General features: G+C 37.7%; 1 protein-coding gene across 2 annotated transcripts in view; it reads left to right on the top strand.

Moving 5' to 3' along the window:
- The window catches only part of STARD9 (StAR related lipid transfer domain containing 9), a 118896-nt gene that overhangs the window by 67255 nt on the left and 38062 nt on the right, over nucleotides 1–13579 (top strand). For both annotated transcript variants that reach the window (XM_069784355.1, XM_069784354.1), the window contains exons 9-18: nucleotides 596–668; nucleotides 1579–1646; nucleotides 2550–2647; nucleotides 2850–3050; nucleotides 3460–3557; nucleotides 5783–5860; nucleotides 6699–6773; nucleotides 8043–8222; nucleotides 12092–12143; nucleotides 13055–13192. In XM_069784355.1, coding sequence (XP_069640456.1) covers nucleotides 596–668; nucleotides 1579–1646; nucleotides 2550–2647; nucleotides 2850–3050; nucleotides 3460–3557; nucleotides 5783–5860; nucleotides 6699–6773; nucleotides 8043–8222; nucleotides 12092–12143; nucleotides 13055–13192 — 1061 coding nt within the window. The remainder of the gene's footprint in view (nucleotides 1–595; nucleotides 669–1578; nucleotides 1647–2549; nucleotides 2648–2849; nucleotides 3051–3459; nucleotides 3558–5782; nucleotides 5861–6698; nucleotides 6774–8042; nucleotides 8223–12091; nucleotides 12144–13054; nucleotides 13193–13579) is intronic.

The following is a 13579-nucleotide window of genomic DNA, read 5'->3' as shown; positions in this document are numbered from 1 at the left end:
AGAGCTGGATGACTAGTCTGTCCATGTGGTAAAGCCAAGGAAGTGCTACAGTAGTGAATTACAGTATTCGTTTGGTACTCACATGGGTAGATTGGCTAATCTCATCGGAATCCTCTAACAGCGTAAAACTACTGTGTCAGCACTGTGACAGAAGGGAGCCCCAGAAGTGGTGTACAAACCTTTTTGGACCCTTTGAAGTGCCAAGAAATAAAGATGGGGACAATATGGAGAAAATGTACTTGGCCAGTACATTCAGTGGTGTTGGGGATGAGCTGTACGATGCTGTTGCTGGCTGTACTTCTCTGCTGTGTTCTACCCTTATGCAACACCTGACACCTGTGCTGTAAGGCTGCTTTAAGGTATTTCTTCAGAGTGCTGCTGGTGGACAAAAACACCTCTAACTGATCCTTGGTTTCCACCCTTCCAGGTCCTCTGCCAAACACACTGTTATCAGATCCAAGAACACAGCCTACCATATTCTCCAAGTTTCATATTCCTTCATCTTCATTTATCTGCTGTATTTGGGGTTTTTTTTGCTTTCCCGGAATACAGGGAAATAAGCCTTTGTAATTGAATGGTTTGTTCTTCTTTCTAGAATCACAGCAGCTACACATATTCACAATGCCAGCAGCAGATCCCATGCTATCTTCACCATCCACTATACTCAGGTTAGCTAAAAATAATCCAGCTTCCTTTTCACTCTCCAGAAGCATTGTTCAATGTGTTGTGCATTGTTTACTTGTCACTGTTTTGTGCTGTTTGTAATAATCTCGGTGGAAGCTGTTACTTATTTCCTTTGGATCACACTGCAGATGTGTTACGCTTCCTACACCGCCTGACGTGTTGAGTGTTTATTGAGTGTGTTCTTGTTCCTTTATGCAAGCTTATAGTCAGAAGTGATGCCAAACACTCACTGTAAAAAGAAATGTTTAAAGTCTTCATCAGCCCTTTGAAATGCAATACCCCTTCTAGGATGCTGTGAAAATTGCATGTGAATATGTTTGAAGTTACGTTTTGTTACACTTGTTTAGGATCCTTAACTGAAGTATAACATTAGTTTAACACTTACCAAAATTTTGTATCTGTCCAGCTTTTCAGATGTGCTCATCTCTTTAGCATTTGGCACCCAGTACTCTCCCAGAGACAATGCACCCTTTCTCTGGAGGAATTATATCCTTCCCTGGCAGGGAAGTTGTTTAGTGATCCAATAGACCTTTTCTATCTCACACTTCTAACATCCTGTAATCACAGAACATTTGGGGGTATTTTTCAGTAGTTTCACAAAAGACCTTTGGAATACGTTAGTGGAAAATAACTCTGCAAGATCTACAAGGAAGCCTTTCACAGTCACTAGGCAGTAAAGGTTTTTTTCAAGAGGAAGTAGGCATAAGAGGGTAGTTTCTCTGATGGGTGAGAAAGCTGTTGAGTTAATGGTTTGAACATAGTCAGTGGGTCAGAGTCACAAAGAAAGGCAGTGAGACAGTCATATGTACAACTCAGTTTCAATAAGAGTGCACATCTATTTTATTTTCATTAATTAAGAGGAATAATCTTCCTTATTTATATTTTTCTCTTCAGGCTATATTAGAAAACAATCTCCCTTCTGAAATTGCAAGCAAGATCAATTTAGTGGACCTTGCAGGCAGGTAATAATATACTGAGGGGCAAAAAGGTAATTTTCTCTAAAGATGCTGGTAGTACTGCCTTAAAAGATGAAATTTAGTATTTTCAAACTTCATTAAACTAACAATAAGCCTGACTTTTTTATACGATAACAAGGAATACTGAGCTAATATTGTCTCTGTCATCTGTTCTTCTGTATTGGGTATTGGATTTCACTGGGGAAGGGAATTCCTGGGTCCTCAGATCCAATACTGTTCTGTTGCATACATTTAAGGTAATTCCATTCAACCCTGTATTCTTATTAAGTGGCTTTTCCAGTAGCTATTGTTGGAATTACCAAATCTGAGCTTGAAAAGAAAGAGAAAAAAAGGAATGTATTCCTCATGGCTGCCTAGCATGGGTGGAAGAAAATAGTCGTATCTCACTGCTTATGTTGTTCATGTTCCAAATGTTCCTAAGTCTCTGATCTGCTGGATATGATAGAGAACAGAAAGATGGAAGTTGTGCTGAAGATGTATAGAACAGTTGGAGAAGAGGACATTTTTCTTTCTCAAGAACATAAATCACCATGCATGTCTGAGCAGAGAAAGTAGTGTTGAGGGGATATACAGACTTTTGCACTGAGCCTGTCTACCCTTGTTGTGAAATGTATGTTTAGGGTTTTTTTTTTTAATTCAGAACCACTATGACTGGGTTGCACAGTTCAGGGTTGAATTTATGTTTTGATGGGTCTTTAACAGTAGTTTGCACCAATGGCCTTTGCTCGTGGTTGTTTCAAAGCATATGTGTTTTTTTAATTGCAAAGTTTGCAACTTCTGTTTTCTTGTATGTCAGGAAAATACATAATGTTTTCATATTTATTGTATGTTAATAATTAAGCATTTTTGTTTGGTTTGCAATGTCTTTTCCATGCTTGTGTTCTACAGCGAAAGAGCTGATCCCAGTTACTGTAAAGATCGAATTACCGAAGGTGCCAATATTAACAAGTCGTTAGTTACACTTGGAATTGTCATCTCCACTTTAGGTGAGCACAATAGTTCTTTATATTGAAGGGTAGTGATAAAAGCATAGGACTCACTTACCATGTTTATCTATATTTACAACAAAAAGCTGAACAGAACAGCTATGTGGCATCTTCATAAATTGTAATGATATCTAAGAAAATTAAATATCAATGACAGAAAAAGATAAACCCTTTCCTGAGCTCTGTGGTACTTCTCCTTCAGCACAAAATTCGCAGATGTTCAGCAGCTGCCAGAGCATAAACACCATAACTAGTGAGGGGGAGAGCAGTCATGCGGACAGTCCTTCCACAGGCAGCATCAGTGGGACCAGGCGACCGGCTTATATCCCGTACCGTGACTCCATCCTCACCTGGCTTCTGAAGGACAGTCTGGGGGGCAACTCCAAGACCATTATGATTGCTAGTGAGTTTGGTTTCTATTCATTGTTAACATTTTGCACTACATTACCCCCTTAAAAATACATCTCTACTATAGTGAGAAGACAACTATATCACTTAGAATCTGTCCTTGTAAAGATTTTCAGAAATACTTCATAGGATGCTCAAGAAAATTGAAAGGCATGCTGATTGTGCATGAAGTTAAGCTTAAGAGTCTTTCCAAGATCATAGCTTTGATTTAAAGTGATTTATTCGGTTATAAATACAATCTTGAGAAGACATTCTCTGTGAGCTTGATGCAATATCCCTAAGGATATTGTTGATTTTGGTTTTTAAAGAAGCAAGGCTAAAAAAATCCACCTTTTGAAAACTGAATGGTTAAACTGATTACTGTTTAAAATAGTGTTTCTTTTCTATTTGTTTTCTGTCTGTAGCTATCTCTCCTGCCAGCTCCAGCTACAATGAGACCATGAGTACTTTGAGATATGCTTCAAATGCCAAAAATATTATTAACAAGCCTAGAGTGAATGAGGTGAGGCCTTTAGTTCTGCTTTTTATTCTTGTTCCATTTTGTTGTATGTATTATTTAAGGTTTATTCAGTATATCAGCTCTTTGAATAAAATTCATACCTCTTTTTCCCATGTTAATGAGAGCTAAATAGGAGCCTGGATATTACAGAAATAATTTCCTTGATCCCCTGCAGCTTAAACCATTTAGAATTTCACACCTATTTTACATTCTCCATCTCTGTCCATTGAGTTTCAATCCTCCTTCTCTTTGAACTGTTATGACATGTATGTTTACCCTGTGTCTTTATCCTAAATATTGGCAGAGTTAAAGATCTGTTGGGATTATTTGTTACTATTTAACCTGTTACTGTAAGTGCATAACCCTTGCAACCCTTCCTTTTGGCATGTTAAATGAACTCTGCTAAGGTTGCAAAGTCAAGAATTCAAAAGTTAATACGCCAGGCCTAAGGTAGTCTATGTAGTCTCAATTTGTCTTCTTTTCAGTACACAAAATTATGAAACCTTTAAATACATGGGAACAATTTTTTCCATAGAACCCCAGCTTCATACATTGCACAAAATATGCCTGTTCCAGGTATGAACTCTGACTGTATGGCAGATTCATCTGTTTGATTGTGCAGGGGTCCTTCACAGGCTGCACAAGTTAAAAGGTGGCAGGATATTAAGGGGAGACTCTGGTGCTGCCTTGGAGGACTGGATTCTGTTGCTGCCCCTGCTACAGCATTCTTGTTCAGTGCTAGTCCAGATGCTTAAAGCAAACTTTCAATGTGTGCTTGTTCCTCATTCTCCACCCTTACCCCAAGTCCATATTTATCAAATGGGAAAAACGTAAACTCTCTCAATCAAAGACGTGCTGTTAAAACAGGCTGATTAGAAGTTGTGGAGGTTTTAGATGCTACAGTGATGAGAACCAGCATAGAAAAATCCATGGGGAAATGCATAATTCTGTCTTTTGTCACAGAAAAATTCAAATAGCATGTAATAATCAAGATCTATGATCACATATTCTAGAAATATAAAACTCTTGAGTTGCTGCTCTTTAACTGAGCATTCTTCACCTGGCATTCTGCACGAGGCTGCTATCCTACAGTGATCATATAACTAAAGGACTGAATCACAGTGTATCCATTGAAGGGGACTGAATTGAGGTTTCAAAAAAGTCTTGATTCCAGCATTTCCTAATCTTTAAGCAGTTGACTTTATAACTTTAGTAGTGTTCTTTTGTGATTTGGCCTGGGTATATCAAGATTTTATCTGTGGATAAAAGGGTAGAATCATAGAGATGTACTTAATTTATTTGCTTTCCTAATGATACTCTCTTAAATCTTGGGCAGAAGGAAACCCTTGTAATCCAAGGTTTCCTAAATTTAATTTGTGTCCGTATTACCAGTACCTATAACTAGTTTTTAGACATCACTAGTAGCAGCAATAGTGTGTTTGGTTTTGGCAGCAGCATTTTTCAGCTCTGTGACAGGTCACAGGCAAGTAAACACAGTCCTCCTGGGTTAGCCTCTTGTTACATACAGCCTCTCAGTCTCCCAACTTGTGTGCCCATCACTCTCTTGCACAGCCCATGCTAGACCCTTAACTCCATCCCTTCAGCTAGCTGCCTTCTTCCCCTCACTGCAAATTGACCTGAGCCAAAGTGTCACTGGCAGCCCAGAAAACGTTGACCCTTGACTCAAGAGTTTCCCTGAACTGTCTACAAAAAGCTGGTTTCCAGAAACTGCCTGTGCAGTGGTGCTTACTCTGAAAGTGAGATAAATGCCTCCACACAAGCAGGTTGGAAATGCTTTGTGTATCAGCTGCAAGGGCTTTTAATACCATGGTTGGTGACATTCTGACTTAGTCTCCTCTAGCCTGATTTTCTTCTCTGCATGACAGAAATAAGAGCATTTTTCTGACCTGATTGGACTATTTGGAAGGTAAATCTGTAAAAGTAGTGATGTATCTAGCTATTGTCATGACAGGAACAAATACTATGGTAGGTCTGTGTTCAGAAAAGAGATGGAACAAAGTTTATGGGAAAAGAGAACCTGTCAAAGACGGGAACCACTTGCCCCTAGGCAGTACATCCCAGGGGCCTGGCACAGTGGAGCAAAGAGTACTGCTGTGAGTGTGCCTGTGCTCCTTTCCTCCTGGCTCTTGGAACAGCTCTGAATTGATTTCTTTAGCTAGAATTTGTTAAAGAATGATTTTTCCAACACCTGTGTCTCAATGTTTCAGGATGCAAATGTAAAACTGATCAGAGAACTGCGAGAAGAAATTGATAGGTTGAAAACTATGCTGATGAGCTTTGAACTGGTACGTAGGAACTCTTCCCAGCTGGAGCTCTAATGGTGCTTTGGGTAGCTACAGTAGCTTACTTTCATCTTAGCTGTTTATTGTTCCATGTTTATTGTAACTGGAGGGAAATTAAACTGTTCTCTGAGTGATTTCACAATTATTATAAGGCTAATTGCATTTCTGTCATTTCTCCTTTTTCTGGCATTAAATTCATAATCCTGAAGTATAAGCAGTTGTGTAATGATTAGAAAGGATTTCCTTGCCTGTCTTTCATGGAGTTGGATAGTTTTGTTGTCCAAAAATATAATGAAATAGAAAAATTTTATTTGTAGGGATATGGCAGCACCAAGACAGTACAAAATAATAATCACTGATGTAATTTCCCTGCCAGACTTGTTACAATCCTCTATCCCCAAAAAGTAAACTGGTATACCTCAACAGTATTTTGGAGGTTTCACCTTGCCTGCACATTCTGTCCCCCAAAAGAAGTTGTGAACATCTGTGAGCCCTCACAATACAGCTGACACTCTTTGTGGTTTTCTCCTTTGGAATAATAATAGCATCTTGGTTTTCCATGCCATGGAGAGCATGTTTTGCTGGGAGAGACTGGAACTACAGGATTTATTTACACAGAAGTATTTCTCTGTTAATACTCTTTCACCAGTTCGAAATAACTTGCATGCACTAGCTAGAGAGGTGTAGGCTAGGTGCTAGAAGGCAGCATCGAATGTCTGTGTATTTTATCTTTCCTTCTCCTGAGTTCATCTCCTTGAAATTCTGGAGAGTGTAAGAACATGCCTGCTGGTTGTGAATAAGGAAACTAACATGTAGATCTTGGTGGCTGCTGTTTGTACAGAGGAATTCCAGTCCTTCTTGGAGTGATGACAGGGATGGAATTCTGACCGAGCTGGTTCTTCAGAATGAAATGAAGGTTTGTCTGATCTATTTGATGCTGTAAGTCTCTCCTGTTTCACTGGGCTGGGGAGATAGCATTGCCATAGTTCTGAAATGATAGTGAAAATGTTTTTGTCCTAATTCTTTCCTGTTTGCTCTGAATATGCAGGAAACTGCCATCCTTAATGCATGTGTCATGGTTTAACCCAGCTGGCAACTAAGCACCATGCAGCCACTCGCTCACTCCCTGCCCCAGTGGGATAGGGGAGAGAATCGAGAGAAAAAAAAAAAAAAGTAAAACTTGTGGGTTGAGATAAAGACAGTTTAATAGGACAGAAAAAGGAAGGGATAATAATAATAATAGATTATACAAAACAAGTGATGCACAATACAGTTGCTCACTACCCGCTGACCGATGCCCAGCCAACCCCCGAGCCGTGGTGTCCCCTGGCCAACTTCCCCAGTTTATATACTGGGCATGGCATCATATGGTGTGGAATACCCCTTTGGAACATTTGGGTCAGCTGTCTCAGCTGTGTCCCCTCCCAGTTTCTTGTGCACTCCCAGCCTCCGCTGGCAGGGCAGTATGAGAAGCTGAGAAGTCCTTGACTTGGTATAAACACTGTTTAGAAACAACTAAAACATCAGTGTGTTATCAACATTATTCTCATACTACATTCAAAACACAGCGCTATACCAGCTACTAGGAAGAAAATTAACTTTCTTCCAGCTGAAACCAGGTCAGCATGTTGGGTGCTCTCTACCAATTTGTGATTAAAGTCTCATGTCCTTAATTGGATACTGTCCATTGCCTATCACTAAGTCTGCACTATCTACTCCTTGTTTGAAAGCTGTCTCAATATATCACAGTAGTTCATTATACAGAGCCTCTGTCTTCTAAGATTAAACTCCTCCAATTTATTTAAAGGAAATTATTGTGCAGTCACCAAATTACTAAGAAGATTTGATCACTGGTGACCTGGAGAGGTTTTGGAGATCTTAATTTTAAGTTTTGCTTAAAGACAGGCAAAATAACTAGTTGTCAGAAAGATATATGATCATGCTATTTGGGGAATGAGTCTTCAATAGATTAAACCTACTCCACTAGGTGGTAGTACAGTTTTTACTAGATTTTTTTTGTTGCCACAGAAATGTACTGCAATTAGAAATACACCAGCATTGCAAGTGGTGAAAGAATTTTGCATCCAGTAACTGGAAAAAAATGCTGTTCATTCTGCAGAAATTTATGTATGAGAAAAATTAACCTGCTTAGTAAGTAAAACAGTTTCCCCTCCTATTCTTTAAGATTGAGCAGTTGACCAAAGACTGGACAAGTAAGTGGACAGACAGGAAAGCCATTATGGAAGAATACAGTGTGGACATCAACAAAGAAAAAGCTGGAGTAACAATAGATTCTAGTTTACCTCATCTAATGGCCATGGATGATGATATCCTCAGCACAGGAGTGGTGCTGTATCATCTCAGGGTGAGATATTGTCACTTGTCTTATTTTTCCCTTGAATTTGAAAACATTTATTTTCTTTGGAAACAGAGAGTGGTTAAGATGGCATTACAACAACAGCTATCAAAAAGTAAAGGCCACAGTCCACAAGACACAGATAACGGGGAAAAAATTAAAAGATGATACCTGAAAATGGAGGAGGATAAGAATTCATATATGGAATAATAAGTTGACCTCTTATGAATGCACGTGCAAACTATTTGATAATGTATCATAAGCAAAATACTTAAATTAGGCATTAGTAGTTTGTCCACAAAGCATGAGGACAGGTCTGTGTGTGTGCGTGTGTAAACGTAAAGGATGGTGCTTAAAGTATACCAGACATACTGGTCCAGATTTTACTAGGTACTTGTATGCTTGAGACTGGAATACTTGTATATGTGTAGATCAAAGATAAAAGTAAGCTTTAACAAGCACAAGCTCACTTTGACAATGACTTCTATATATTGCTCTTTTAACCCCATGAGGCCTGCCAAGTGGATTCCAGGTGTGTAACTTGAATGCTAATTACTTGTGATCCCACTTGATTGGCTATTTTCCAGTATCAGGTAGAAATCCTGCCCTCATAGATACTGTTTTGCTGTGTAGCTGTTCATTTAAGGCACCAAGGAGCTTTCATAACATTGTATGTATATTACTCCACATTGAGGCTTATGATATACATGGCTAGGTTTTAGGGGATTTTTTTTTTTTTTTTTTTTAATAAGTCAGTGCTAAGCTGGACTTTAAGTTTTTAATGTTGTTTAAATTAATGGAAATTACTGAAATATTGATGCTGCTTAACGTAAAAGGAATGATGAATGGGTACCTCTACAGAAATGCACTCATTAGTAAAAAATGTGTTAAATGTGTTAAACATGGTTGAAAATCATCTATCTGTCTACTAATAAAATATCTTAATCCAAATCTAGGTTTTGTGCTACTTGATATAGTTTAGGGACATGGGATTTTTTTTTTCCTTTAAAAAGCTGCAACAAATATTTGAAACAGAAATCATGCTGCTGTTCATCATGTTGAAAGAGAAACCTTACTAATTTTCTTCATGCCAGCACAAAGAAATTGTACCAAGTAATAATCAGGGACCAAGTAATAATGTCCAGTGCTGATGAACATGCAACTTGATTACTCAATCCTACATTAACATTAAATATTTATTAAAAGTAATTGCTACTACTTAAATGTCTTTCCATTATGTGCCATTTTGGAAACAGCAAATTTTTTCACATACTAATTTTGACAACACCTGAAGTAATTTAAAGATATTCATTTTAATGGAGAACCCTAGTTTGAAGGGTCACCTTCTGTAGTCATTAGTATCTCTGTCACACTAACATCTTTGTCCCGTTTCTTTGCTCCTAGATGCTGCCTTTTCTTTTCTTTGTGCTTTGCACCTTTTAGACTCTGGTGTCTATTACCTTCATCTGAACAGCAAGAAGGTAAAACATTAGTGGTTCCTTACATATTAGGGCTTCGACATAAAACAGCACTTTGTCCTTTTATGGAGAGGTCGTGGCAGCAGTTTTCAGATCATGTAGAATAAACAATGTGTTACTCTTTTAGTCTCTTGATATTCCATAATGTTAATTGTACTAATCAATGCTGTGCCTGTGCTTAAAGAACCTTTCTTTCTTAGGTTCTGTTCTTTTTTTTCTGGCTTTCATTAACAAAAATTTATGTTTTCCCTATAATCTAACTGACCTTTTTGCATAGCTTAAAAGTATGGGATTCGTTTATATTGTTTAAGAAAAAGATGCACTTCAAAAACTTTTTTGAAAGTTGGAGTACTCCTAAATCTGAAGGGGGAAAGCAGTCTCACTCTTTATGGTTCTGTAATGCACCTTGGGAATGCTACCCTTAGACAGGAAACACTGCCAGAAGAGGGTGACAATGTAGAACCACTTCAACAGGTATGAAGATGTACCTCGATATATTAAGGTGAAGTTGTGCAATCATTTCATCTGAATCATCTGTCTTTCACTTTTTCAGGTGGAATACTAAATATTAAATTAGGGAAAAGTATAAATATTTAAAATATTAGCTCAGTAATAGCATTTGAAAAAATGAAATCGACATGGGCCTGGGTTATGACTATTTTTGTTTTATTTTCTTCTTTATGTTGAGATAGTTTGCTTGTATTGGATCTGTACCCTTGCTCTCAGCTGCAATTTTTAGTTGTGCTTAAACTCACCCAGAATCACTCCACTAACTGGGATACTATGGTGAATTTCATGAGCCAATACTGCTGTAATACACTTTTCTGAATTAAATTGTATTACCAGAGAGTTATTTCAGCACATTGGAAAAAAGTTTCTTTTGGAATTACAATAGCTATTTCTTTGTTTAGTCAAGAAAAGGTAATTGATAAAGAGGTCTTTTAGGAGTTGGTTTACTTTTATTTGTATAAAATACATGTTGCTAACTCACTTGATTGTATGAGGTGAGTCAAAGGCCATATGGATTATAAGTTTTCTACAAGTTGTGGCCAAGCCAGGTGGATATTTTGTGGTTGAGGCCACTGACCATTAAGCTGACATGTAACTTGATAATTGCTCCAAAGGAGGGGCACTGGGCACATCCAGCTTTCAGCCCCTCCAGCAAGGGAGTCTCAGCAGGGCTTGTAGCAGAAGGCTCTGTTAGTTGGTTCAGACAGCTGAACTCTGTGAGGAACTGAATGATTTCCCTCCAATTCACAAAACCACTGTGATTTACCCATAATTACCCATGATTGCATCATCTTACAGTAATCATCAGCTTCCCTTTTCCCAGTCTTCAGGTTTCCGATTACTACTTCTTGCTTCATCTTTAAATCTAGGTGATAATGTGCTTGGAGCAGAAAGCGTATTCAATTTATTCTAATTAGAATACAAAAATCAAGTAGTTTAATGACCATAATTAATTTTAATATGACTGAAAGGGTTGCCACTAAAGTCGTTTTAGAGCACATTCACAAATCAGTTTACAATAATCAAGTATAGTGTCTCTTCAAAGCTGGGAAATAATTTTGCTTTGTTTTCCTAAGAAAAAAGAGAACCAGGAATGGAACATGCTAGACAGGTGGTAAATTCATTGCTTTTTTTGGTAGTTTTTTCCTCATAGTATTGATTAAATGATGCTGTTTTATTGATATTTGCACTATACCATAAGAATACTGTCTGCCTTCCATCACTGGCCTGTAATATGGTTTGAGTCTGCTTGTTCTGGAGACTTTTGTTCCTAGGCAGTTCTTTGAAGTTATTGACTCTTCAGGTTTGGGAACTTGCCCATATACCATAATCACCAAGAAGACTTTCTATAAATGTCATAAGTTTTGGAAAAAAGTTCTCCTTTAGTAGTTAGTTTGAAGAATTCATAATCTATGACGAAGTTCCCTTAAAAAATAGAAATTCTGTTACTTTTATATCTGAAAAGCCTAATTAACTGAATAATCGTTTTGCAGCTTCTTTCTTCCTGCATGGATATTTATAAAAAGAATTATCTCATTTCTGCAAACAAGTCTAACGGTAAAAGTTCAAAGGATCAGAATTGTGTGTTCATATTAAAAATATTCATCTCAAACACAGTCCAAAAATCATCCACTGAGGGTTACTTCATCTACTGGGGTCATAATAAGAGAAGCTGACATAGCTGCAAGATAAGAAGTAATTGGATCGCCATGGGAGACAGCAGGCTGAAGTATTACAAAATAGTATATAGAGTTTGCTCTAAACAATTCAGTCATTCAGAGGTGATTTATTTCAGGTATTTGCTAAGATGCTGTACCAAAGTTGTTTTAATTATTCTATATAATCCACTTCCAGTAACTGACTTTTAAATTAGTTCTTTTCTTGTTTTAGGAAGGAACAACCAAAATTGGAAGAAGTGATTCAGACCAAGATCAAGACATTGGTAAGAGAATGATATTACAAATTGTTTTATGATATGGTCAGGTCAAACCAAGATGTTTACATTTGTCATGTGTAATAGCTAGGTAATGTTTCTGTTTGTCAGCTTTCTTTATAGAAGAAGGTAAGTAGAAGGGAATAATTAAGTTGGCTAAAATATTTCAGTTATTTTTGGTTTTGTTTAAGAGGTCAAAAAGTCAACGGTCTTGACCTAATTGAGATCTCGTCAGAACTTTCTTCCCACTTGTGAAATGCTACATGAGAGTTTAAAAATATCTTCATCCAACGTCCATATGTTGGTATGTTCTATACTAAACTATTGGCACAAGTGATCATGAGACATTGAAAATGCTTTTCAACTCTACCTCGGCAGAGTATTTTAGATATAAAATCCAAATTATTAAGAATATTTATTATTTAATTTCATTTCTGCTCTTAATTTTAACCGTCAATATCAAGAGCTAGAAATTATGGTAGAAAGTTGAAACTTTATATTGAAATTGGAAACTTTGTAGAATCTCTGCTTTGGTAGTTCTGGTAGGTTTGGTTAAGTTTGATTATTTTCTGCCAGTAGATTAGTAAAATATAAACAGTAAGTGACATAATAGCAATAAGAAAATTCAGCACAATAGAAGAGTTTGCACATCAGCTCACAAATCAGAAAGTAGTGTATAGTTTTCCAGAACCACAAATACTTTAAAAGAGCAATCTCACTGTTTTTAATCAAGTTTTTCTGTGAGTGAGTACTTGGCTAGCCATCAAAGATGACAATTTCATCTCCTTGTTGCACATGACATAGTTCTCTGAGGTATGAAGTATGCGGTCATAGTGTCAAACAGTGTGTGGTACTTCATTGTGAGGAAAATAGTGCAAACCCAACCCCTTCAACAGGTGAGATAAATCTATACGTTGTAGTTTTGCAGGGACGGTGGATTGAAAGGGATCATTGTATGATAGACAACCACTGTGGGATTGTGACACTGCGACCAGTTCATGGCGCACACTGCACTGTGAATGGATGTGAAGTCACTGGATCATGTCGTCTGTCACAAGGTAAGGCTTGCTTTTTCTATGAATGCTGCATTATAATCATCTTACCACCGGAGTTTAGAGACACAGATTTATGGAACTCATGCAGATCTAAGAAATACATCTGTCAGTCTCCTACTGCTGCCTAGCAGCACAAGGTTTGATCCATGGCTAGAGCTTCCAGACTGGGACAAATAAAATAAGTACCCCATAGAAAGTAAAATGAAGACATAGGTGACAATATTAAGACCCCTTTTGGCAGCAGTAGTCTGTAGCCTTCTGAAAAGGGAAGACCTGTAGTCAGAGGCACTGTTGTGGAAGGTAGTGGAGACTGGCTCTAAGCCAGCTGACCACTGGTGGGTTTTTTTGGCAATTATGTAATATGGTTGAAATGACCTTCAACTTTTTTAG

Source organism: Haliaeetus albicilla, chromosome 5 (genome assembly GCF_947461875.1).
Source record: "Haliaeetus albicilla chromosome 5, bHalAlb1.1, whole genome shotgun sequence".
Classification (NCBI taxonomy): domain Eukaryota; kingdom Metazoa; phylum Chordata; class Aves; order Accipitriformes; family Accipitridae; genus Haliaeetus; species Haliaeetus albicilla.
The sequence above is the reverse complement of the archived record's forward strand: the minus strand, read 5'-3'. Positions and strand labels throughout refer to the sequence as shown.